This window comes from Propithecus coquereli, unplaced genomic scaffold, assembly GCF_000956105.1.
Source record: "Propithecus coquereli isolate 6110/MARCELLA unplaced genomic scaffold, Pcoq_1.0 Scaffold79, whole genome shotgun sequence".
Lineage (NCBI taxonomy): Eukaryota > Metazoa > Chordata > Mammalia > Primates > Indriidae > Propithecus > Propithecus coquereli.
In genome coordinates, this window is record NW_012154062.1 from 4,499,286 (window position 1) to 4,525,775 (window position 26,490).

At 42.1% G+C, this 26,490-nt stretch overlaps 1 protein-coding gene across 1 annotated transcript in view; it reads left to right on the forward strand.

Moving 5' to 3' along the window:
• Positions 1 to 24,938, forward strand: part of PIWIL2 (piwi-like RNA-mediated gene silencing 2) — a 43,308-nt gene extending 18,370 nt beyond the window's left edge. The window contains exons 14-22 of the mRNA XM_012662945.1: positions 819 to 932; positions 1,984 to 2,172; positions 4,240 to 4,341; positions 4,891 to 5,007; positions 5,987 to 6,075; positions 7,286 to 7,391; positions 22,261 to 22,514; positions 23,239 to 23,346; positions 23,974 to 24,938. Coding sequence (XP_012518399.1) covers positions 819 to 932; positions 1,984 to 2,172; positions 4,240 to 4,341; positions 4,891 to 5,007; positions 5,987 to 6,075; positions 7,286 to 7,391; positions 22,261 to 22,514; positions 23,239 to 23,346; positions 23,974 to 24,130 — 1,236 coding nt within the window. The 3' untranslated portion in view covers positions 24,131 to 24,938. The remainder of the gene's footprint in view (positions 1 to 818; positions 933 to 1,983; positions 2,173 to 4,239; positions 4,342 to 4,890; positions 5,008 to 5,986; positions 6,076 to 7,285; positions 7,392 to 22,260; positions 22,515 to 23,238; positions 23,347 to 23,973) is intronic.
• The last annotated feature ends 1,552 nt before the right edge of the window (positions 24,939 to 26,490 follow it).

Consider the following 26,490-nt stretch of genomic DNA (forward strand, 5'->3'; position numbering starts at 1 on the left):
TTTCTATTTTTTTTAGTAGAGACTGGGTCTCGCTCTTGCTCAGGCTCGGCCTTCCAGAGTGCTAGGATTACAGGTGTGAGCCACTGCGCCTGGCCTATTTATTCCATTTTTCTTTCGGCTTTTCTCTGGTATAAAGTAAATTAATAGTCTTTATTCAGCCTTATTAAGAAATTTTGTCTCTAATTTTTTCCTTTCAATTTTTCCCTTAAAATGTTTTCGAAAGATTATTTTTGGCTGGCACAGTGCTCACACTCATAATCCTAGCACTCTGGAAGGCTAAGGTAGGAGGATCACTTGAGCCAGGAGTTCAAGACCAGCCTGGGCAATACAGCAACACTCCATCTCTACAAAAAATTTAAAAATGAGCCAGACATGATGGCATGCACCTGTAGTCCCAGCTTCTTGGGAGACTGAGGTGGGAGGATCACTTGAGCCCAGGAGTTCAAGGCTGTAGTGAGCTATGACCATGCCACTCTACTCCAGCCTGGGCAACAGAGTGAGACCTCGTCTCTAAAAAAGAAAAAAAATTAAAAAATCATTTTTCTTCATTCACTGGGTGTTTTTTTGAATCCCTTTCATGGGATGTCACGTTGGAAGCTTCAATAATGAGAGAGCAGTACCTATAAAAAATTTGCCCATATGTATGTGCAGGTTTTTACTGATGTGGACTCTCACTACTAAAAGTTTTATTTTCCTGCCGTTCTCAAAAGTTACAAGGGGGACAAGTGTATATGGGTGGCCTCAGAAAGCAGTAGTGGTATTGTTCTAAATAGTGTGTATAGGTGGCTCATGTCACAGATACTTTATTTTCTGTTTAGATTGAAGGACGCGTTCTACCAATGGAAAGAATTAACTTAAGAAATATGTCATTTATCACATCTCAGGAACTAAACTGGATTAAGGAAGTAACCAGAGACCTTTCCATCCTGACTGTAAGTGATTTTTGAAGCAGTGAAGAGAGGACCTGTATTCCTAAGAGTGTGGAAATTAGGAAGCAAAAATGATCTAGTGTCCTCTTTTTGAGAGAAAGTACCAACTGATTTCCATCTCTGAATTATGTACCAACCGGGGGTCCTTCAAACAGAGCAGTTGATGAGTTGTTAGGGATGAGCCATTTGTCTGACCACAGACTTAGGAAAAGGAGACAGGTTGCCAGGATAGTTCATATGGTGCCAGCCTGCTACCCAGTTGCCCTTCTTCCTTCCTTCTTCCTTTCTCTTTCCCCCTGTTTTTCCCTGAGGGTTTCTGGAGAGCGTTTTTATCCATGAAGGAAGTCAGATTAAATTAAAGCAGTACTCCACCGAGGCAACTAATACACTAGCTAATTGTATCAAAGAACAAAACGGTATATAATTACTTCTAAAGGTTTTTGGCCAACCTAGTCTTTGTGGACATGTATAAATACATCTGTTTTTAAAAATGTTTTATTGAAATATATATTTAAAGAAAAAGCATACTTATAAATGTATAATTTGATGAATTTTTACAAATTAAATAGACCTGTGTAATCAATGCCCAGGGTTAAGAAACAGAACTTTACCAGCACCCCAGAAGCCTGCCTTTATTCTCCTAGCTACTCCCTACCCCTTACCTCCACACACACCAAGAGTAACCACTGCCCTGACTTCTCAGAGCATAGATTTGTGTCAACGGTTTCTGTACTTTATATGTGCACGGAGTCATAGGGTTTATTTTCTTTTATGTCTGGCTCATTTTCTTCAACCTGGTATTGGTGGGTTTCAACCATATTGTTAGATGTGATTGTAGATCTTCCATTCTCGCTGCTGTATAGTATTCCATTGTGAAAATATGCCACGATTTACTTAATCATATATATCCATGTTAATAAGAGGAATTAGGTAATACAGGACTCAAGCAAGGGGAGTGAAAAGTAATTCATTCTCTAGAATAAAATCTCCTGAGTGTGAGTTTGGAATGTTTAAGTTGTGAGAAGTACTAAAACTAGCCTGTGGTTGTTCCCAGATCCCCATGCACTTCTGGGCACTTTTTTACCCAAAGAGAGCGATGGATCAGGCCCGAGAACTGGTCAACATGTTAGAGAAGATAGCTGGCCCTATCGGCATGCGTATGAGCCCACCGGCCTGGGTTGAACTAAAGGATGACCGAATAGAGACCTATATCAGAACCATTCAATCCATGCTGGGAGTTGAGGTAATAAATTAATTTAATTTGAGTAAATGTATAGGTTGTCTGTTGTAAAATCCCTGAATACTTGATTTTGAGTTATCCTGGTTATCAGTCTGCTGTTGATAATGTCAGGAACCTATCTCTTACTGACGTGCACATGAAATCCTGATTGAGAAAGGGATCTTTATGCCCATTGGTGAATTTTGCTTCTCTCATTCTGTTTTGGCTCTCTCACTTTAGTCTTTTTCGCGAGTAATAGGCTGGGAGAATAGCTGACTTAACTTTAGTTCTTTATCTATAGAACATGTTGTACTCAGAAAGCAGCTATGTGGGCCAGGTGCCATCTTGCACGATTCCGTACTGAGCTGTCACAGTCTGGTCTGGCTCAAGATTAAAATTGCTCTGGCAGTGAACTTGGCTGCTGGCCCACTGACTCAGTCCTGGGGACTGATCAGGAACACTGGAGCTGAGCAGGTTGTAGCACTCACAACTCGGGTATTCAGGCCTTTCAGTTCTGATATGTTTGTAAATGAAATAGAGGAAGAAGATTAGGGAGAGAAAAAGGCAGAGGAAAGAAAGGCTTTTGGCAGTAATTAGTTCTTGAATTGAGGACTCTGGTGAATTGAGTTGTTCTATGGGGATTGATCCTAGAATTCGATCATTTTGACATCTTTTTGATCCACCACTCTCGGTACATCATTAGTGGCAGCACACTCGTGTTCTCTCCTTGGTGTGTTCTCTTTATAATTGCCTCCTGACTCCCTCTACCATGGCCTCCCTCGGGCCTGGTCGTTGATCAGTTCTGCTCTGCTTTCAAAGGAATAACCCAGCTCAGTGCATCAGCTCCCCCATTTCACAACTTCTCATGTTCCCTTTGTGAGAACGTACAGCCAACAGTTTTCTCATAGCGTGGATGTAAGTTTCATTCCTAATGTTTACCAATTTCTCTCATGTTGGTCTTGCTGTCTGTCTGTCATCTTTAGGGCATTTTGTTTTATTATTAATTTTTTTAGGGATCCCAAACTCATACGTCTTTAGGGGTCAGATAAGTAAAATAAATGAATGAGGTGGGCCAGGAGGGAAGTGCAGTGAACTAAAGAGGGTAACCCCTGCGACTGGAGATAGGCACCAAGGTTGCCAGATGGATTTTTAATTTGCTTGGTTTTGGATAGAAGCCAAAAATCTGCATTTGTGTATGGATGCACCTCCCTATGTTTAAATGTTAATTTAAACAAACACACTTGTGAATCAGTGTAAGGACTGAAAAAACACACACGTTTGCAGTGTCCAGCCCAGAGGCTCCCAGTGCGCAGCCGCGTTCTATGAGACTGTGGAAATTCTTTGATGTAGTTGCTTAATATGTGTCCTCTGAGAAGCCTTAATTAACACCAATCTTGATTCGGAGCAGGATACTACTGATTTACCATTCATAGCGGTTTCTAGCCTAAAGGGTTGGCAACCTTGTTTCACTCAAGTGCTGCTTTTCTCTGTTCAGACTTGGGAAGATCCTCTTTTTTCAGTATTGGATCCCTTGAAGAGAGGTAGAGGATACTGACATGAGCAGTGCTGCTGGCAATATCATCTCTCTTCTAACCAGAGTTAGGAGTAGCTGCCGATGGATTTGGCAATGGTTTCATTCCATTCTGCATTTGGCTCTGAAACTTTCTGTAGTACTGCATTCCGTGTTTCCTCAGTTCTGTGGCATGAATGTACTAAGTTGCTTGGTTAACTAAAGAGAGTGGTGAAAAACATTACAGGGAATTGGAAGCAACAAGTAATGTAAACTTGGCATATTTTCAAGCGCGGTCCTTTTCCACACATCAAAAGTCTCCTAATAAATACATCTTTGGTAATCAGGGCCAGCTGTAGGTAATTAATGGTAACATTACTTATGCGTGCAGAGCAGCCCAGAGCCAAACAAATGCTAATTCAGATCCAAGGACCTTTTTCTGGTTGGGATGTCTACCCTTTCTTTCAGTCCCCTGTCTGCCATACAGGTCCTATGGTTTTGCAGACTGTCCCCAACTAGAGTCCCATAGAAGTCCCCAGAGAGTTCCAAAGCCTGACTTATGTGTATTTTGTCTCCTCAAGGGGAAGATACAGATGGTGGTTTGCATCATCATGGGCACGCGTGATGATCTCTATGGGGCCATCAAGAAACTGTGCTGCGTGCAGTCCCCTGTGCCCTCCCAGGTGAGTGGGAGTTGGGGCAGGAGGCACAGATGGCACCTCCCACCTCCCCTGAGACTTGGAAAAGGGGGACGTATGTTCAAAAAGCCTAAAATAGCTGTTGGAAGCCAGTATGTGGAGAGCCTTCTGGCGAAAGATTCCCCCGATTAGGGTAACCTGGCAGGGAGAAGCTAGCTGTTCGTAAACACTGCCTTCAGGCTCCTGGGGAGCAGTTTTGCTTGTTCAGAGGCTGAATTGAATCACCAGGTAGTTTCACATTGTAGGGTTCTGAGGGTATAGGCTTCATTCTGAAAGGGGAAAGCTGTTTTTCCTATGGGAGTTAAACAAAATTCTACTCTGCGTGAGATTCTTTTGAAAGTTTTCATTTTTTTTGGCTGTGTTTTGTGTGTGTTGTATTTTGCCCATGTACACACATGCTAAAAATCCTAGAATTAGAACTATTAATGCAAAAAGAGTTATCTTCCAACTCGAGTTTGTTAAACAAATGTAGCATTTGTTGGGAGGTTGATAGTGTTCTGCTTTTCTCCATACTTTTTGGTGCCTTCGTTACAGGTCATCAATGTTCGAACCATTGGTCAGCCCGCCAGGCTTCGGAGTGTGGCCCAGAAAATTTTACTGCAGATTAACTGTAAATTGGGTGGTGAGCTCTGGGGAGTGGATATTCCTCTGGTGAGTGATGCTGAGATCTCTGTTTTCATTCAGTTTAGCTCTCTAGAGAATCCTACCTGGCTATTACCCTAGTTTTCCTTATCTGGTTATCCTTCCTATTCTCAGTGTTTACTCAGTAGTCTAAGTGATTCACTGCCTGTTTTGGGGACAGCCCATGACAGCCCAGCTAAGACTGCTTTTTACTTTTTACTTTTTTTTTTTTGAGACAGTCTTGCTTTGTCGCCCTGGCTAGAGTACAGTGGTGTCATCATAGCTCACAGCAACCTCAAACTCCTGGGCTCAAGCAATCCTCCTGCTCAGCCTCCCAAGTAGCACGTGCCACTGTGCCTGGCTAATTTTATCTATTTTTGGTAGAGATGGGGGTCTTGCTCTTGCTCAGGCTCATCTCAAACTCCTGACCTCAAGTGATCTTCCCACTTCAACCTCCCAGAGTGCTAGGATTACAGGCATGAGCCACCAGGCCTGGCCGCTTCTGTACCATGTCTATGGCTGCTTTTGTGTTACAAAGGCAAAATTGAGTACAGGTTGAGTATCCTTTATCTGAAATGCTTGGGACCAGAAGTGTTTTGGATTTTTTGGGATTTTGGAATATTTGCATTATACTTGTTAAGCATCCCAGATACGGAAATCTGAAATGCTTCAGTGAGCATTTCCTTTGAGCATCATGTTGGCACTCAAAAAGTTTCAGATCTTTCAAGATTTTGGATTTTTGGATTTGAGATGCTCAACCTGTGGTTCCTACAGAGACCATGTGGCTCACAAAGCCTGAGGTAGTCTTTTTACAGAGAAAGTGTGCTGATCCCTGGTCCAGATCTCTTACTCTCTTCAGCGTGTTCAGAAGATGCCAAGTCGACTGCATCCCCTCTTTCTCAGAACTTATTTTCATATGTAAACAGTAGGAGTTAAGATAATAATTAAAAATGAAGTGATGGATTGCTTGGGTTTGGGGTTTGCTTTTTGTTTTTGTTTTCTAACCTAGAAACAATTAATGGTGATCGGGATGGATGTGTACCATGACCCCAGCAGAGGCATGCGCTCTGTGGTTGGCTTCGTTGCAAGCATCAATCTGTAAGTACTACTCACAGTGCCATTTTGTTTGGTCACTGCATTTTTTTTTTTTTTTTTTTTTGAGACAGAGTCTCACTCTGTTGCCCTGGCTAGAGTGAGTGCCGTGGCGTTAGCCTAGCTCATAGCAACCTCAAACTCCTGGGCTCAAGCAATCCTACTGCCTCAGCCTCCCGAATAGCTGGGACTACAGACGTGTGCCACCATGCCCAGCTAATTTTTTCTCTGTATTTTTTAATTGTCCAGATAATTTCTTTCTATTTTTTTAGTAGAGACGGGGTCTCGCTCTTGCTCAGGCTGGTGGTCACCGCATTTTGATGCCTCATCTTATTATAACTCCAGCAAATATTTTTGAGTGTTATATATTATAGTGTAAAGAGTTCTAAACTCCTTCTTCCTCTATCTTCCTGTGATACTGGTTTATGCAACCTGTTTACCAAACTTGTCACAGGTATAAATTTGCTTCCCAGTTGTGTTGTAACCTCCTTCAGGGATGGGGGCTGTGTCTTGTTGTTGGCTTTTTTCCCCCAGGACCTGAAGCGTTTTTTTTGTTTGTTTGTTCTAATTGTAAAAATAAGACATACTCATTCTAAAAATCTGCAGAAGTCTAGGAAGTAAAAGTTCCTCATGGCTCATCTTTTATTAACCGCCACCAAAGGTTTGATGTGTATAAACTCTCAGGTTCTCTTGTATGCATATTAACACATACATATGATATGCATCTGATATATTCCCACACATATATATTTGTTTATTTACACAAGTGGGATATTACTAGGCATACTGTTCCTCAGCTTGTTATATGTACTTAAACTCTATATTTTGGACATTTTCCCATATCAATACAAATAAATCTCAACCAATTCTTGTTATCTGCTGCACAGAATTTATTGTATGCCATATCACTATTTATTTAACTAGTTCTCTGTTGGTGGATATCTAGGTTATTAAGTTTTTTCTATTGGAGCAGTTTTATAGCAATATGCACAATTATACATATATTTTTGCATTCCGTATATGGCTTAAACATATCTTTTCCCCACATCGCTACTTGTTCTTACATATACCATAAATGCATTTACTAGATATGTGTTGTTACACTGATTCACAGAGAAACCCGTGTGTGCTGACATCCAGACCACGGGCCTTCCTCTGTGCGTGTGTGTTCATCTTCCTCTCTCTGTCTCTCTCTCTCTACTGACTCCCGCCCCAGCACCCTCACAAAATGGTATTCACGAGTGGTGTTCCAGATGCCTCATCAGGAGATTGTGGATAGCCTGAAGCTGTGCTTGGTGGGCTCCTTAAAGAAGTTTTATGAGGTGAGGAGAACAGAAATTCTGGGTTTTTAAGGACTACCTACACAAACACTCTAACAGGAAGTCTGATGTAGTGGGAAGGGTCCCAAATCAAAGGTAAGTCCCTTACGTAGTTGTAGCTAAACAACAGCTCATGGTTACTCCTTTCAGGCTTCTACTTGTACAGATCAGCTCAAAGAGCTAAATGCTTTGATTTGGTTTGGTAAGTAATAATTATTTTCCAAGTCGTCAGCCTGTAGACATAATCTTCGTGCCCTTATCAGGGAAGTTGGGGTAAATTTTAGCAATTAAAGTAGCTTATGAATTTACTCAGCTTTTTATGACTGTCATTAGGCACTGGCTCTTTTCATTTTGGTTCAAGGCAAATGCCTCCCTCTAAATCACTCCTAGAACTGCAAAGAATGCTAGCCATGGAGAATTGCTGTCATTAAGCTGATATTGGGTCTGGAACTGTGAGCAAGCAAGGTACTGATTTTTGCCTTGGCCAGCACATCAAAGGAAGCACTAATGAGTGGCTTTCATTTCTTAGGGTCAGGGTTAGACCCTAACCTTTGCATAGAGGTTAAACAGCAAGAACTTTAATAATTTCATGTGGTTGAAGTAGGTCTCTAGCACTCCACCTTGTCTCTTTATAGAACGTTTCCTACAGCGTCCTGCAAGTATTAACGGTTCAATACTGTTCAGGTATTAGAGATTATGTCAAAAAAAGGTCAAACTTTTGTCTCCTTGAAGGTCTGTATGTTATGTTACTTTGTCACCAGCTTCTGCAGACTTTCCTTTTTCTTTCTGTTGTTGTTATTATTTTCCTTCAAAGTTTGCTCTGTCCTCCAGAACCTAGCTGTGAAGCCCTTCCCATTTTCCCTCTCTGCTCCCTCCCTTAGCTAGAATTATTTGTGTTCCTTGCCCAAGACCCTTTGTTTATAGTCTGTGAAGTGGTAACAAATCCTGCCTCATATTGGTATTTGTGTCCTTATTTCCCTCTTCTACGGGGTTGTAAATTACTTGAACACTGGTTATTGATGGCTGTGTAACAGATTACCCTAAAACTTAGTGGCGTACAATGAGCATGTATGATGTTCACAGTCAGGAACTTGGGTAGGGTGCAGGGGGCTCCAGTTCTTCCCCACGTGGGCCTCAGCATATGATCTTTCCACATGCTGTTTGGCTTCCTCACGCCGTGATGGGTAGATTCAAAACCTGAACATCCTATGAGACTCAGAGAGCCAGATGGAAGTCAGGTTGACTCCTTTTAGGGCTGAGCTATGGAAGTCATACAGTATAACTTCTGCTGCATCTTCATTGTCAAGATAGTCACAAAATCCCACCAGGTTTAATGGGGAGGGGAGTAGATTCCACCTCTTAATCCAGGGGTGGCAAGGTTCTGGAAGAGCATGCAGGACTAGAGATACTACTGTGGCTATTTTTGGAAATCAAGAAGGAGCCAGTCATGTGAAGAGAGTCATTCAGGCAGAGGGAATGGCTGTCAGTTTAATGGCTTTTAGGTAGGCATAAGCGTGGTCTGGTGTGTCCAAGGGACTGGAAGGCCAGGACAGCTGGAGTCCAGTAAACAAGGGGAAATGATCAGATTGTGTCAGCCTCTCTGGACTTGGATTTTGTTTTGATGTTGGGTTCAGGCAAGAGGTGGTAGTTCGGATGAAGAGAGATAGAAAGAAAAGTACAGATTTTGGGGTCTGTTTTTGAGGTAAGGATGCCGGTATTTCCTGATGGTATAGATGTGCATGGGAGAAGAATGCAAGAGAAGAAAGGATAATTTCCAAATGTTTGGCTTGAACAACTGCTCAGTTTTCTGAGAAAAGGCAAGACTGAGAAAGAATATCAAGAATTTGTGTTTTTTGATTTTGTGTTTTTTTTGAGACAGTCTCACTTTGTTGCCCTGAGTAGAGTGCGGTGGCGTCAGCCTATCTCACAGCAACCTCCAACTTCTGGGCTCAAGTGATCCTCCTGCCTCAGCCTCCCAAGTAGCTGGGACTACAGGTGCTTGCTACCACATCCACCTAAGTTTTTGTTTCTATTTTTAGTTGTCTCACTAATTTTTTCTATTTTTAGTAGAGACGGCAGGGCGGGGGGCAGCGGTGCTGTCTCATTCTTGCTCAGGCTAGTCTCGAACTCCGGACCTCAAGCGATCCTCCCACCTCGGCCTCCCAGAGTGCTAGGATTATAGGCATCAGCCACCTCCCGCAGCCAAGAGTTTGTATTTTGATTTTGCTAAGTTTGATATGCTTATTTGACATCTGTGTAGAGCCTTGAAGTAGGACAGTGTGGAATTGTAGGGAGGTCAGGCTGGAGGGGAAGATTGGGTGGTATTTAGAGCCTTTGGTGTGGAAGCACCACCCAGAGAGAATATGGAGAGAAAGAAAAGGAGCCCAGGACCGGGCACTTAACTCTTTAGAGGTGGACTAGATGAGGAAGAACCTGCAGGTAGAAGTGAGAAAGAGGAGCTGGCGAGGAGGAAGAAAATCAAGGAGCCTGTGGTCTCAAGGAGCCAGCGGAAGGAAGTGTTGTAAAGGGGCAGGCTCGGCTTTACAGATACTGGAGTTTAGTCTCGATCAGATGGTCACAGAAAAGTAACTGTTGAATTTGTTAGCGCGGAGAGAGAGGTCTTGGGGATGGAATCCTGACTGTAGTAGGTTAAGAGAAATTATGAGATGGCAACACTGAGATTATTTTTGTTCTTTAGAAAATAATTAATTTTTTATTTTCATCACAAGTATGTATTTATATATACTGTATATAATTTTAATTATTTATTTTTTTAAGAGACAGGGGCTCGCCCTGTCGCCCAGGCTGGAGTGCAATGGTGCGATCACAGCTCACTATAACTTCAAACTCGTGGGCCCAATCCAAGCCATCTTTCCACCTCAGCCTCCCTTGCAGCTAGGACTACAGGTGCACAGCACCATGCCTGACTAATTTTTAAATTTTTGTAGAGATGGGGGTCTCACTATGTTTCCCAGGCTGGTCTCGAACTCCTGGTCTCAAGCAATCCTCCTGCCTGGGCCTCCCAAAGTGCTGGGATTATAGGCATGAGCCACCATACCTGGCCTACTGTATATAGTTTTAAATGTCAAATATAGTCATGTGTCACTCAGCATGGAGATGCATTCTAAGAAATGCATTGTTAGGTGATTTTGTCATTGTGTGAACACAACAGAGTGTACTTACACAAAACTGTATAGTATTGCCTATTGCTACAAACCTGTACGGCGTGTTACTGCACTGAATACTGTAAACAATTTTAGCAGAATGGTAAATATTTGTGTATCTGAACATATCTAAACATAGAATGGGTACAGTAAAAATAGGTATTATAATCTTATGGGGCCATTGTTGTTATGCACTCCATCATTAACTGAATTGTCCTTGTGTGGCTTATGACTGTAGTATCTGGATTAGCTTCTTAGAGTTGGGAGGCTTAAACAAGAGAAATTTATTTTCTTTCATTTCTGGAGGCTAGAAGTCTGAAATCAAGGTGTCAGCAAGGCCATGTTTCCTCTGAAGGCTCCAAAAAGAATCCTACTTTGTCTCTTCCTGTCTTCTGGTGGTGGCCAGCAACCCTTGACATCCTTTGGCTTGCAGCTGTATCATTCTAATCTCGATATCTGTGGTCACATAACCTTCTTTTCCTGTGCGTCTGTGTCTCTGCTGTGTCTCTGTAGCTCCCTCTTCCTAGAAGGACTCCAGTCATTGGATTTAGGGCCCACCCTAATCCAGCATGACCTCTTATTACCTTGATTAGATCTGCAAAGACTCTTTCCAGATAGTCACGTTAAGAGGTACTGGAGATTAGGACTTGAACATAACTTTTTAGAGGATACAATTTAACCCACAATAGTATCAAAAAGCATGTAACAAAAAACAGGTTTACCAACCTATTCCTTCCCACTCTCCATGTTCAGCTCCCTGGAACAACAGCTTTCACCCGCTTTGGTTTTTTTCTTCTGGCATATATCTCCATAACCCCAAATAGTATAGTTTTTGCTCTTTCTTTTTGAGGCATTAGCTATTGTCTTCCTGCTATGGAAAATGAGGATTTAGGTCTGTCACAGCACGACACCATCACCACCTGCTCCCCCACCTCAAGTCACCTGATACAGTTATTAATATATTACAAAGTCTGGTTAAATCTTTTTTTAGAGTTTATGGTATTATTACAGCTGAGTCACATAATATATTAATGATTCTAATCTCTCTCTTTTACAACTTTTTGGTTTTTTTTTTCCCTCGAGTCATGAATTGCCTTGTTTTTTCTTTCCTTAGTTTTCTGTATATTTATCACTCAAATTCAACTAGAGCCAGGCATGGTGGCACGTGCCTGTAGTCCTAGCTACTCAGGAGGCCGAGGGGGAAGGATCACTTGAGCCCAGGAGTTTAAGACCAGCCTGGGTGGTACAGCAACCCTTTCTTTAAAAAAAAAAAAAAAAATCAGCTAGAGACCTTTAAAACTTTTCTTACTAACTTCAAACAAACCTATGATATATAACTTTCTTTTCTTTTTTTTTTTTGACAATCTCCTTCCTAGAACCCTGTATCCTCCTGTAGCAATCTGAGCCTAAATGCTCACCAGTCCCCATGCTAATCTGTTGGCCTGGGGTTCCCCTTCAGCATCTGGGAAATTACTTTGGCCTCTCTTCGGTGTTGGATGTCTTTATCTCTCTTGGTTTATTTCATTGTTCATTTCATTGTTTCTGAATGACTCCTCTAGTAGCTTCTAAACAAAGTATTGAGAATTTTAGATGCCTAAAAATATCTTTATTTTACCCACACATTTGATTGACAGAATTCTGGCAGTCATTTTCGTTCAGAATTTTGAAGGCATTTTGCTTCATTGTCTTCTAGATTTTGATATTCTTGACCAGTTTCAACTGATTTCTAATTCTTTGTGTACGACCTTTTTTTCCCTTCTGTTTCCTTCCGTTTAACCCTGGCATCCTGAAATGTCATGATACAGCCTGTGTGGGTGTTTCTTACTCACTGGGCTGAGCATTTACTAGGCCCTTTCAATCAGGAAATAAACCTGTGGTTCCACAACATTTTCTTCTATTTCTCTGATTTTTTTTATCATCCATTTCTACTTGGTTTATCTGGTCTTCTAGATTTAAGTCTCCTCATTTTTAGTCTTTTATTTACTATTTTTCATATCTTTTTCTCATTCTGATTTCTTGGTGATTTCCTTAACTTTATTTTCCCTACTAGTGAATATTAATTTCAGAGATTTTGTTGTTGTGGGAGTTTAGGGGCCAACAGTGAAGTTAAAGGGAACAGTCCCCAAAACTGCTCTCAACTTCTGACACTGCAAGTCTGGGGAGTTCCCAAAATCACGTTCACTTTTGAGAATTCACAGTGAGGACTCTCAGAACTCCCTGAAAGCTGTCCTACTCTCGGCTGGGGTTCATTGTGGGGAAAGGATACCAGTTAAAACCAGCCAAGAGAGGTGGATAGGCAGAGTCCAGAAGTACCATACGTGGCACTTGCGTCATCCTCTCCCTGTGGCGTCAGGGTGCGTTAGTTTCCTGGCACTGATGTGCGCTGATGTGCTGGCCAGCCATGCTCACCCCAGCCTCACGTCCAGGGGCTCCATCGCACAGGCACCATGGATTGACCGCCTCCCGAGTGATTGATCTGCAACCCCCTGGTGTTCCCCAGAGCCCCCACCCTAAATCACATTGTATCTAGCTAGCCCAAGCCCCCCAAGTAAACAAAGATCTTACGGATTACCTCCCAGAAGCCAAGGGCAAAGGCCAGAGCTCTGTATGGGTAAGGTGAGTTCTTCACCATACAGCCCCCCACCCGGGCTTGCCTGGGGCTCTCTTACAGCACAGCGGTCATGTTTGTCTGGAAATCTGCATGTAGTGTAGCATTCGTGTGACAGACACAGCGGCTGTATCGTTGTGAATATGCCAGTGTGGGGTAGGGATAGATTCGAAGAAACAGCTCATCTGCCCTGTAAAGCCATTAGATACATTTTTAGATTTTTGTACTAACTTGATTATTCTTTTCACTCTTAATTTACTGCCCCTTGTACCTTTGTGATAAACTTGTGCAGAACTCTTAGGCATAGAAGTTAGCTGCTGGTTGGCTCCATCTGCTTCTTTCCCAGGCCAGTCATTTTTTTTTATCAGTATTACATCCTAGAGAGGCTTTAACCTGATTTCCCAACACAACTGATTATCGATGGCAGTATAGTCATAAGCCTTGTCTATGTGAGTAGGCCGAATCTTACCAACAAGATTAGTGTTACTTCATGTCACGGTATGATAGGACATATAACCTGAAGTATAAGAATCGAAAGATACTGGCACATTACTAGAATCCTACTCAGTCATGAGTAGTAAGTCCAGTTTATCATCATACTGTATGACTACAGTGCCTCCCAGAGCTGTGCCATATAGGTTTGCAGGCTTCCATTTGACAATGTCAGGTTTCAAAAGCAGGTAATCTCAGCAGCATGGCTGTATCCCTTCAGGCATCTGGTTTAGTTGAATAGACAGTATCATCTCTTGCTGTAAGCCTCTCCCAAGGCACCAGTATAATATTGGATTACCCTCATTGCACAACCATTTATTCTTTCCTTTGCCCTCAGCTACCATTCTTATTCTTCCTTCTCTCCACTTATACGCAAACCTTTCTACTTTTGGAAGGGATTTTAGGTTTGGCCACTGTGCTGGTCTAGAGTAAGTCTAGCTGGTGTCTCCCCCTCAGTCCACTCCCTTCACATGGGCCAGGGTTATGTAGGCACAGAACTAGTGGGCTATCTTGACCACTAGGCAATATAGCTGTATTCCCTGTGAATCCCAATTTTGCCAGATGGAATGAAGGTACAATCTACCCCATCAGGCCCTTAGGAACTCCTAACATAAAGGTTTAAAAGTATAGTTAAGTTTCTTGCTTAGGGATTGTGGGTTTAATTGTGTCCCTAAGAAGATGAAGTCCTAACTGTCAATACCTGTGGATGTAACCTTTTTTGGAAATAGGGTCTTCGCAGATGATCAAGTTAAGATGAGGTTGTTAGAGTGGGCCCTACTCCAACATGACTGTGTCCTTATGAAAAGAGGAAATTCGGACACAGACACACACACAGGGAAGACAATGTGAAGACATAGGGAAAAACCACCTACAAGCCAGGGACACCTGAGGCCACCAGAAGCTATGAGGGCACCATGAACAGATTCTCCCTTATCTCTCTCTGAAGGAACCAGTGCTGCCAACACCTTGACTGTGGATTTCTAGCCTCCAGAACTGTGAGACAGTAAGTTTCTGCTGTTTAAACCAGCGTTTGTTACTGTAGCTGTAGCAAACTAATACAGGGATCATTCCTGCTTCTGGCACCTGCAGGGTGGCCCTGGTCCCAGGACCACAACATCAGGTAGAAAAAAAGAATGTTGAAGTCATCTGGGGGAAGAAGGACAAAGTATAGTTGTACCAGCATCCTCCCCCATGGGAAGAATTATTAATATATAGTTGTAGCAGCATCTTGCCTCACCTCCTTCTCCAGATTCAGCAGAAAAGGGAGGAATCTGGTGGAGATATTCCCCTGGCCCCTCTCGTGTTGAGTGTGAGCACACACTGATTAAAGTGTATAAGCCAGCCTTCACGTTTTTCTTCTCTTCATTTTAGACAACAAATGTTTCAGGTGCCCATTCTAATTCTCTCTTAAACCATTACTGTGAGGATGAAAATGTGTTCTTTGGTTTGAAGAACTGTCCAAATTGGTGGAGTATCTTCTGTCTTAGTCCATTTATAGTATTTTGGGGTTTTTTCTTTTTCAAAATGAAATCTCTGTGTTGTTCCAGTTTTACTATATATGCTGCCGAAGCGAGCACACATTTATAGTATTTTGAGCATTTGCATCTACCAGCAGGTCTTCAAAGCCCAGTCTGTAATAAGTGTCTGCTCCTGTCAGGAGCTGCTGCAGACTCCTGGGGCTACCACGGTCAGTCCAACTTACCACCCAAATACAGAGCCTTCCCCCTGGGAAATCTGCCCCATAGCCATCTGCACTCTCTTGTTGGCAGCCAGAACAGTTCCTGTTGGCAGTTTGTGCTTCAAAGGGCACGAGAGGAACTTTTGATTCAGCCCGTGTCTGCGTGACTACAGCTCCCCAAGGTCCACTCACGTCATGGAGCCTGGGTGGCCACCTCACGTGAGCACACATGGATACCCACTGCCTGCTTCCAGTCTCCTTCCCACCCTGGGAGGAGGTTCTTCTGATGAGCACCAGCCTGCTTTTTTTTTTTTTAATTGAGGTGAAATAAAATAACATATAATTAACCATTTTCTAATATACAATTCATGCATACTTAGTATATATACAATACTGTGCAACTACCAGCTCTCTCTAGTTTAAAAACATTTTCACCACCCGCAAAAAAAACAACCTGTATCCATTAAATAATTATTCCTTATTCACCTCTTCCCCTCCTTTTTTTTTTTTTTTTTTGGAGACAATCTCACTCTGTTTCCCTGGCTAGAGTGCAGTGGCATCATCGTAGCTCACTGCAACCTCAAACTCCTGGGCTCAAACGATCCTCCTGCCTCAGCCTCCCCAGTAGCAGGGACTACAGGCATGCACCACCATGCCCAGCTAATTTTTCTATTTTTGTAGCAATGGGATCTCACTCTTGCTCAGGCTGGTCTCGAATTCCTGAGCTCAAGCAATCTTCCTGCCTCGGCCTCCCAGAGTGCTAATTGAAGCATTTGACACCCATTCATGATTTTAAAAGATACCCACTGATGATTAAGAAAAAAAAAAAACTCCCAGCAAACTAGGAATAGAGGGGAACTTCATCAACTCGATAAAAAAAAAAATCTATAATACACCTGCAACTAGCACAATTGTGAGAAACTAGATTTCCCCCTAAGATTGGGAGCAAGACAGGGATGCCCTTTGCCACCACTTCTATTCAACTTCGTACTGGAAGTCCTGGCTAATGCAATAAGAAAAGGAAATTAAAGGTATACAGATTGGGAAGGAGGAAAGAAAATTGTCTTTGTTTGCAGATAGCATGATTGTGTAGAAAGTCGAAGGAATCAACAACTCCAAAAAAACCCCTACTGGATCTCGTAAGCAAGAATTGCAAGGTTGCAGGTTACCAGGTTCATATAAAAAAGTCAGTGGCTTAGAACAAGTCAATTCCTATGCACCAGCAATGAATAATTGGTATTTTAAATTAAAAACAATAACATTTGTATATTAGCACAAAAATGGAATATTTAAGTTGAAATCTAATAAATTATGTACAAGATCTACATGTGGAAAACTGCAAAACTGATGGGAAAAAATCAAAGACCATCTAAATAGATGGAGAAATAGTCCATGTTCATTGATAGGAAGACTCACTATCATTAAGATCTCATTTCTTCCCAACTTTGATTGCTAGATTCAATGCAATCCTAACCAAAATCCCAGCAGGTTATTTTGTGGATATCAACAAATGGATTCAAAGGTTTCTATGGAGAGACAAAAGAGAGGTTAGTCAGTACAATACTGCAGAGGACTGATACTGCCCAACTTAAAGACATAAGTGTAAAACCATGTAATCAAGATTGTGTGGCACTGATGAAAGAACAGGCAAACAGGTCAGTGGAACAGAATGGAGAGCCCAAAAATAGACCCGTACGAATATGGCCCAGTGATCTTTGATAAAGGAGCAAAGGCAATTCAATGGAAAAACAGTAGTCTCTTTGGCTGGGTGCAGTAGCTCACACCTGTAATCCTAGGACTTTGGGAGGCCAAGGCAGGAGGGTCCCTTGAGGCCAGGAGTTCAAAACCAACCTGAGCAATAGTGAGACCCCATCTTTACAAAAATTCAAAAAATTGCCGGGTGTAGTGGCAAGTGCCTATATAGTCCCAGCTCCTCGGGAGGCTGAGGCAGGAGGATGTTGAGCCCAGGGGATCAAGGTTGTACTGCTCAATGACCACACCTGGGAATAGCCACTGCATTCCAGCCTGGGCAACATAGTGAGACCCCATCTTTAAAAGAAAAAAAATTTTTTAAAAAGTTAAACATAGATTTACCATATGACCCAGGAATTCTAGTCCCAGGTTTATAGTCAAGAGAATTGAAAACATATATGTCCACACAAACACTTGTACACAAATGTTTATAGCAGCATTATTCATAATGGCCAAAAATGGAAATAATCCAAATGTACAAGAACTGGTAAGTGGACAAAATGCGATATGTCTATGAAGTGGAATATTATTCTGCAATAAAAGGGAGTGGAGGACTGAGACATGCTGCAACATGGATGAACCATGAAAGCATTATGCTCAGTGAAATTATTTGGATACAAAGATTTTATTTGTCCAGTATAGGCCAACCCATAGAGACAGAAAGTATGTTAGTGGGTTCAAGGAGTTGATGGGAAGAGGACAATGGATAGTGACTGCTACTGGGTATGGGATTACCTTTTGGGGTGATGAATATGTTCTAAAATTAGATGGTGGTGATGGTTTCGCAATTCTAAAAATATAGAAACCTTTGTGTAGTTTAAAAAGGTGAGTTTTATGGTATGTCAGATTATATCTCAGTAAAGCTATTCAAAATAAAAGGCACTCACTCCTCAGCCTCATAGCCTTTTAGCCACTGTTGTGGAATCGGCAAACCTGTCAGAGGAGAAACACCTTCTTCCCGTGCCTGGCTGATTGCCCTGGCCCCATCCCTCCTACTCAGCTGCTGGGCCATGTCTAAGGCCTTCACCTAGATGTTTTTACCTTGTGTCCAGCTTTTCCAATTGTGCTGAGGTGCAGAGTTTCTCAGAATTCCTGGTCCACCACCTGGAGCCTCCCAAGCAATCTTAAATTCACATGTGATACCTGCATTTTAATATCTGTATTTAGATTTATATCTCTCGTCTAACAGTTCTCAAAATTTTTGCTGTAAGGACCCTTTTATATTCTTAAATATTATTGAGGTTCCCCCAAGAGTTTTCATTTATACGGGCATATATCTGTCAATAATTACCATATTGAAAAGTTTAATTTTTCAGTGTTTATTAATTTACTTAAAAATAATAAACTGGGCCAGGCACAGTGGCTCACGTTTATAATTTCAACACTTTAGGAGGCCAAGTGAGGGGGATCACTTGAGCCAGGAATTTGAGACCAGGGCAACATAGTAAGATCCTATCTCTACAAAAACTTAAACAATTATCTGAATGTGGTGGGCACACTCAGGTAGTCCCAGCTTACTCAGGAGGCTGAGGTGGGAGGATTGCTTGAGCCCACGAGTTCAAGGCTGCAGTGATCTGTGATCAGGCTATGGCACTCCAACCTGGGTGACATAGACCCTGTCTCTAAAAATAATAAATAATAATAATAAACTTAGTACATGTTAACATAAACAGCATTTTTAACTAAAGATAACTACTTCCAAAAGGTTTAGTGAAAACAGTGCCATTGTTTTACATTTTTGCAAATGGCTTTAATGTCTGGGCTAATAAAAGTTGCATAAATATTCTTCTACATTTTAGTCTTATCACACACGTTTACTCTCTGGAAAATTCAATTTTACATTTGTGAGAGAATGAAAGTGAAAAAGGCAAGTAAGGTATTAGCAGTATTATGAAAATAATTTTGACCTTGTGGACTTCCTGAAGATGTCTCAGGGACTCCTTGGGGGCAGGCAGCAGGAGAGGTTTCTCCAGAGCACACGCTGGGAATCACCGCTGGAGCCCACACAGCGCCACCCGGCTCCCAGACCATGTGCCCAGCTGTCTGCTCGGCCTCTCTGCTCGGAAGTCTCGTGGCCACCGAAACCTAATATGAGATTCTGAGTGGCAGCGTTTCCTTCCACACCAATGCGAAAGTCAAAACGAGCTGCGTTCTGGATATCTGCCTGTGCTCTCCCTCTCACCAGATGCGAGTTGATCTGAGCGTTAGGGATGTTGGCCTGGATTCTGGTTAGCTCCGCCCCTGCTGCTGCAGCCTAGGGCTGGACCAGTTTTTACTAGCAATTGACCCCAGAGCAGAGAGGGAGGGGGCCAGGGTGTCGCCTTTGGAATTAGAAGTTCAGGCACCTGTGGGATGGGTGAGACTGGGCCTTTCTGCTTTTCACTTCCAACTTCACTTCCCTTTTCTCAGCGAATTGGAAGGAGGTTGGGGTGGAGAGTTATCTTGAGCAAGTGATGATTGTTTTGTGGGATCTTCCAGACTCCAGCCTGCCCTTCCTGCACCCACCACTGCCCAAAGCTTGTCTGGCCTCTTCTGGACCTGGTATAGTGTCTCAGCACTCAGGCCTCCTCTTCCTCCTGCCCACACCCACTCCTGGCATCTGCGCCTGGGAGGCTTCGGAGGCCCACTGGTCACCTGTGAATGCTCCTGTCTCGGGAGGTCATTTCAGGGCTTTCTTGCATCTGCTGGTCTTCAGTAGTCCCATGAATATCTGCCATTTCTATATTATTTTGATTCTTCTGGTGTTACGGTGGGAATGAAGGTTTTCTGTATCTTTTGACATCCTAAACTAGAAATGACTTCTTAATATATCCATTCTTCTTCTTCAGTCTGGTTTTCTTTTCTTTTCTTTCTTTTTTCTTTTCTTTTTTTTTTTTCTGTCACCCTGGCTAGAGTGCAGTAGCGTCATCATAGCTCACAGCAACCTCAAACTTCTGGGCTCAAGTGATCCTCCTGCATCAGCCTCCCAAGTAGCTGGGACTACAGGCATGCGCCACCATGCCCAGCTAATTTTTCTATTTTTTGTGGAGACAGGTCTCAATCTTGCTCAGGCTGGTCTCAAACTCCTGACCTCAAGCATTCCTCTGTGTCAGACTTCCAAAGTGCTAGGATTACAGGCATGAGCCACCATGCCCAGCCCCTCAGTTCTTTCCCAGAGTAATCTTTTAAAACTGATCATATAGGTCAGTCTCTGGTACGTTATTCAACCTCTTGTGTAGCCACAATCTAGGCCTTTGCTCATGCCCTGCCTGGAGTCCTTTTACCCGTCTTTGTTGACCGAATTGTCTACTCATTCTTTCATTGTGCCTTTCCTGACACACTTCTCCCTCCAGGGAACAAATCTTACATTCCTCTGTTCCCATAGCATTTTATTTATATCTTTATTATGTTATTTATAATATATTGAGGGCATTTCCTTTATATATCTGTCTCCCCTTTCTAATTTGAGTTCCATGAAGATTTGGATGGTTTCAAAATAAGTTTTTTAATTTTCTGAGATAAGTGCAATGGCTCATACCTAGTGAACATTAAGTATTTGTTCTATGAATGAATGGAGCCACACATAAAAACATCTCAAATATTCAGCAAATATTTATTGCCTACTTGACCCTTGCCACTGCACTGAGTGCTAAGGGATGCTGAGATTAACAAGTGCAGTCCTGCTCTCGAGGAACTTGTTACTTACTGTTTCATGTATCTACCAAGTATTAATACTAAGTTGGTTTTATAGCATACATTTAGGAATCATGTTTCAACTTTGCCACTTGTGATTTGTCTCCTATCCTGTCTCCTGGACCATAGTTTTATAATTTATAAAATGAGGAGAATAGACTAGATGACCTAGAAAATTTAACACTGTTGATTATTTTTACATCTTTCAGCTCCTTGATTACTGGAACCACATCTTTCAGTTCCACTGGGGGCTCGCATAGGGCTGAGCGTGGGGCCTCACACTCAGTGGTTGGTCAGCGTGTGCTAAAGAAGGAGGTGATGTCAGGGAATACTTCAAATTTGATTCCTGATTTTCACTCCATGGATTTCATGTTCTTTCTCTGTGATTCAGAATGTCTGTATTTCCTTGATCTAGCTTGGTCTCAACTTTGTGTACAGCTTTTTCATGTATATATATATTTGTATAAACCCTATCTCAAAAAAAAAGAAAAAGAAAAAAAGTACTACAAACTGGGGCACTCTGTAGAATAAGATTCTTTTTTTTTTTTTTTTTTTTTAAACCGGAGGGAGCATTTATAAAATATTTGAAACTCTGAACTTAAACTTTAAAAGATTCTAAATAATTTTTAAATAATAATAAAGCCTGTTTTGAAATCAAATTCTCATATAAAGACTAGCACATGCATATTTAATTCATATCTAAACCTAATGTATCATTTAGGTTTTTGAGGGGAATTGTGAACAGAAACCTAGAATGAACCACACCCAACTAGAATCAAAACTGAGTTAAACCAAAGCTATTTTAAGGGAACTTCTAGTTTAAAATGGAACTTGAATTATTGAAGTTGAAGACAACTCGGACATAATTATATTCCCTAAATGGGGAAAAATTAATTCTTCAAAGTGATTCAAGCTAGCATTTAATTTGGATCCATAGACAATTCACATGGCTATTTGCTAATTACTTAGTTATAGTGAAAATGCTTCACGCTACACCAGAGTGTAAGGTAATATTTAGTAACTGATCTTTCACTTGTCAGCAGCTTCAGTAGATGTTGCCAGTGTGTAAACATCTGAGGATGGTGGATCTGTGGCACGTGTGGTCATATGCTAAAATTTCTCAAACTCTTCACCTTGCTCTTTGCCCAGGTGGTTATTAGTGTTAAATCCAAGTAGGAGGAGGATTGCTTCAGCCCATAATTTTCCCACCATTCCTTTGAACTTTGTTCACACTGTTCGAGGATAAGCTGTGTGTGTGTGACTCATACTTACTTTGTTTTCATGTTTTGTAACACCTTTGCTGTACCAGGCCTGTTTTACTACCCCAAGGAAGTCTAGAAATGATTAGAAGCTTTTTTCCCTGCCCTTCAGACACAATATCTTTGGGGCCAGGTCAAAGGGTCTGCGGCCGTGACTCTGGGTCGTAGGACTTGAGCGATCCTCTCACTGACTGTGGTCTTCAGCCCACGGGCCCTGTGAGTCACCTCATCCTGGGTATCATTTCAGGTGAACCACTGTCTACCAGAGAAGATCGTGGTGTACCGTGATGGAGTGTCTGATGGCCAACTAAAGACAGTTGCCAACTATGAGATTCCTCAACTGCAGAAGTGTTTTGAAGCTTTTGAGAATTACCAGCCCAAGATGGTGGTGTTCGTAGTTCAGAAGAAAATCAGCACCAATCTGTACCTGGCTGCCACTGAGCACTTTGTGACTCCCTCCCCGGGGACTGTGGTAGATCACACAATAACGAGTTGTGAGTGGTAAGTGGGCAAATACGTGGTATTTGAGGAAGAATAGGTTGGAGAAGTTATCTATTTCCTGGGTATTAGAATAGGAAGATTGCCTGGAGAGGTATGGACTGGTATTCTCAGAGATGCTACAGTTAGAGGAATGAAGCTTTTAAAACATGATTTAAAAACAGCAAGAAAGCTTTTACCTCTTAAGTGTAAAGTATTGAACATACATTCTTTTTTCCTAAGATAGTGTATGCTTAACCTTCTACAGGGAGATAAGGGAGTTTCTACCACTGTTTTTTTTTTTGAGACAGAGTCTCATTCTGTTGCCCGGGCTAGAGTGCCGTGGCATCAGCCTAGCTTACAGCAACCTCAAACTCCTGGGCTCAAGCGATCCTCTTGCCTCATCCTCCCGAGCAGCTGGCACTACAGGCACACGCCACCATGCCCGGCTAATTTTTTTCTATTTTTAGTAGAGTCCAGGTCTCACTCTTGCTGAGGCTGTTCTCAAACTCCTGACCTCAAGCAATCCTCCCGCCTCGGCCTCCCAGAGTGTCTACCACTATCCTTAACTAGCCTGTTGAGTCAGGAGACCTGGGTTGTAATCCTGGTCCAATCCCTGTGTGTCCTTGGCCAGTCCATTTGACTTCTCTGAGCCCTCGGTGAAGGAGCTACAGTGATCTCCAAGATCCCTGCCAGCTCCATCTGGCCAGATCCAACCACATCACTAATTCCTGCTTTTCCTTACCAGGGTGGATTTCTACCTTCTTGCCCATCACGTACGGCAGGGCTGTGGCATTCCGACACACTATGTCTGTGTTCTCAACACCGCAAACCTGAGCCCCGATCACATGCAGAGGTGGGCCGATCAGTAGCTTACTTTCTCATTCTTAAGTAATTCTGGCCAGGTAGCTAAGGTGGGTTCACTGCCCACCCCAGATTTATTCCTTGACTTTCTTCATGTCTTTGACAATAATGGTATTTTTTTGAGGAGTGATTAGTAATCCTGGTTTTACATTAAAATTATTTGAAGAGATTTAAAGAAAATACTGATGCCAGGCTTCACCCCCAAGCATTTTGAGGCATTTGTATTTTTAAAAACTGTTCCAGGTGATGACCAACAGCTAGATATGAGACCTGATGCCCTTGAGTTCAGATTGCATACGTACCCTACCGGGGTACTAAACCCTCTGCAGCCTTTTCTTATATACAAAAAGGATTTTCTCTTTGGGTTGTTTTCCTTTTTTGATATAAAATAAGGAGATGCCTAAAGTGAGGCGATTTACCCATGTCCTCTGACTTATGGGTAGTGGAAATAGAAACAATTCCACTTAAAAATTATCATTCCAAAAAGCTGCGTCATGTATTCCTGAGTTCTCCAGTTTTCAGGAAAGTGTGCTGTGTGCCATATCCCTATAGGTATATAATCATGCCCCAAATTGGAGGTGGAGGGTGACAAGGATTCTGTTTTCTTCTTGGCCTGCAGGTTGACTTTCAAACTGTGCCACATGTACTGGAACTGGCCTGGTACCATCAGAGTCCCAGCGCCTTGCAAGTATGCCCACAAGCTAGCTTTCCTAGCAGGACAAATCTTACATCACGAACCAGCCATGCAGCTGTGCGAGAACCTGTTCTTCCTGTGACCGCGCAGCCTGCGTGCAGGCCGGTTAGGAGAAAGTCCACTTCTGAACTCGGCTGGGACTCTTGCAGAATCAGCGGAGGATGAAGTGGGTTTTGTGTTGGCGTTTCCCCTTCCTCCAACTCTGTAGAATAAGATTCTTTTTTTTTTTTTTTCTCTTAAACCAGGTATCACGAAAAAGCAAGTTTCTTTTTAAGTATAAGCTGGAAATTGCCTTGTTGCCTTTGTGGAGCACGTGGTGGTAGCACCCCACCTCTGCGCAGACAGAGCGGGTGAATCCGGGCGAGTCATTAGCAGCGTCCAGAGCCAACAAGAGCTGTAGAAACCTGCAGAAGCACCAATTGCACCTCTAAGCTCTGCTTACTAAGCAGTTCCAATTTCTGGTGCCAGAGGTGATAATGAATGAAGTCATTGCAAATTCTTAAAGTAGAGAGAGTTACTTTATTTGGGCAGCTGGGTAAGGTCATAACAGGCCCGTGAAGTGACAGTTTTCAAATAGGTATTTCTATTGCCGGCAGGTGTGCAAGTTGTGTAGTAAAACCAGCTTGTGGCATAGTCAGGCCCTTGATGACTTAATCTTCTCTGGGGATTGAGTTTATGATGCCTGTGACCTGAGTTGGATTTGAAAGTAGCTTTCACCTATTCTGTGGCCTCTTGACAGAGTCCACATGAAGTTTTTCTGTAGCTTTCAGTTACTTTACAGCATACCATTGCTTCCTTCCCCCAAATAGACACATGCACACACACATCTTTGCTCTTTGTGACTGATCTTCAGTAAGTTTTAGTTTTTGTTGTTTTTTTTTTTTTTTTTTTTTTTAGAGACAGGGTCTTGCTATGATGCCCAGGCTGGTCTTGAACTCCTGGCCTCAAGTGATCCTCCTGCCTCAGCCTCCCAAGTAGCTGGGACTACAGGCACATGCCACCACACCTGGCTAAGTTTTAGTTTTTTAAGTAACAATCAGAACACATGGACAAAATTCAACAGCTAGGAAACTTTGGCATGGGGGTGTGAGTTTTTATTGAACTTTCCTCCCAGGTGTGCGACCTTCATTTTTGTTTATATATGTTTGTAAATGGAATTACTCATTTCTCTTGCATAATAACCTCTTCCTGGCTGTTGGCTCACTTTGCTAGGAATTTTTCTGAATCCAAGTTAAAATTTCCAGAAGTTGGTTTGGAAAACGTGACACTTCTACCAAAGTCCAGACAGTTTAGAAAGTTGTCCCTCTTTCTGTGGGCTTCAATGTTTTTGAAAAGCACTTTTTTTTCCTGTGTTTTTTCTCACCCTCTCCCTGTTGTAAGATTTTCTCCCAGTCCTCTCAGGCTTAATTGTATCTTATCTTGCTTTACTGGGTTTTAAAAGGCAGTCTTATCTAACCTTTTTTAATTTTTATTTATTTATTAGTGTTTTGGTATGATGGCAGAGAGGGAACAAAGCAGAAATACCCATTTTATGTGACTGTGAGAAGAGAAACTTTAGTGTGAAACTCCTTAAAAGAAGAAAACCAAGGAAGTTTTTAGTTTGTTGCAGCACTTAGCAGAGGCTGAGGAGGGATGAGTGTTGTCGGTCCTCAAGTGCCCTTCTGGTTTTCTTTGGAGTGTGGGACGTAGGGTGAGGCTAAGACCTGGAATTTTAAAACCACAGAATCAAACAACGTGAACCACTGGTCTCTGGCTTAACAGATCAATTTTCTGATTTTCTTTGGAAGCATTTTGAATTTCTCTGTTGAAGTTGGATTTCCTAGTACTCTGTTTCTCATAGATAATGAGAACAGAAAAATATTTGAGTATATATAATGCAAAAATGTCTTCACTTTTTATTCTTGGTTTTCTTGCCTTGTTTTTCAGTTTTAACGCCAAACGATTGGGTCTGGGGTAGGAAATAAAAACAAATTTGTATAAATGTGTAGTTTGTTTGCAATAGTGTTGTTTATTATATTGGTACAGCTCTTCCTTCAGAGAGCTGCAACACTTCTAGCAGTATTCGTTTATTACTGTGCTCGAGAGGTGCAGCTCCCGTGTCAGTAGCCAGGTAATTTCTCTGCGAGCTGGATGGTAAGACTTAATGGAAAAGACACTAGCAGTTTCACTTCTGTGTGTGTGTATTTTGTCTTGTTTTGTTTTTTTTTTTTTAACCTCTTTTCCCATCAGACAATTCCTGTTAGCCTGAGAGCCAGAGAGAGTCAACTTCCAAGGCACGACCTACTCTTTTTTAATGCCTGCCCTTCTGTACGTACACCTCATGGTGTGTCTGTGACCATTATCTTCCCTGGGTTCAAAAATACAGTTAGATAGAAGGGAGAAGACCTAATGTTCAGTAGCACGATAGGGTGACTATGGTTAATAATAATTTATTGTATATTT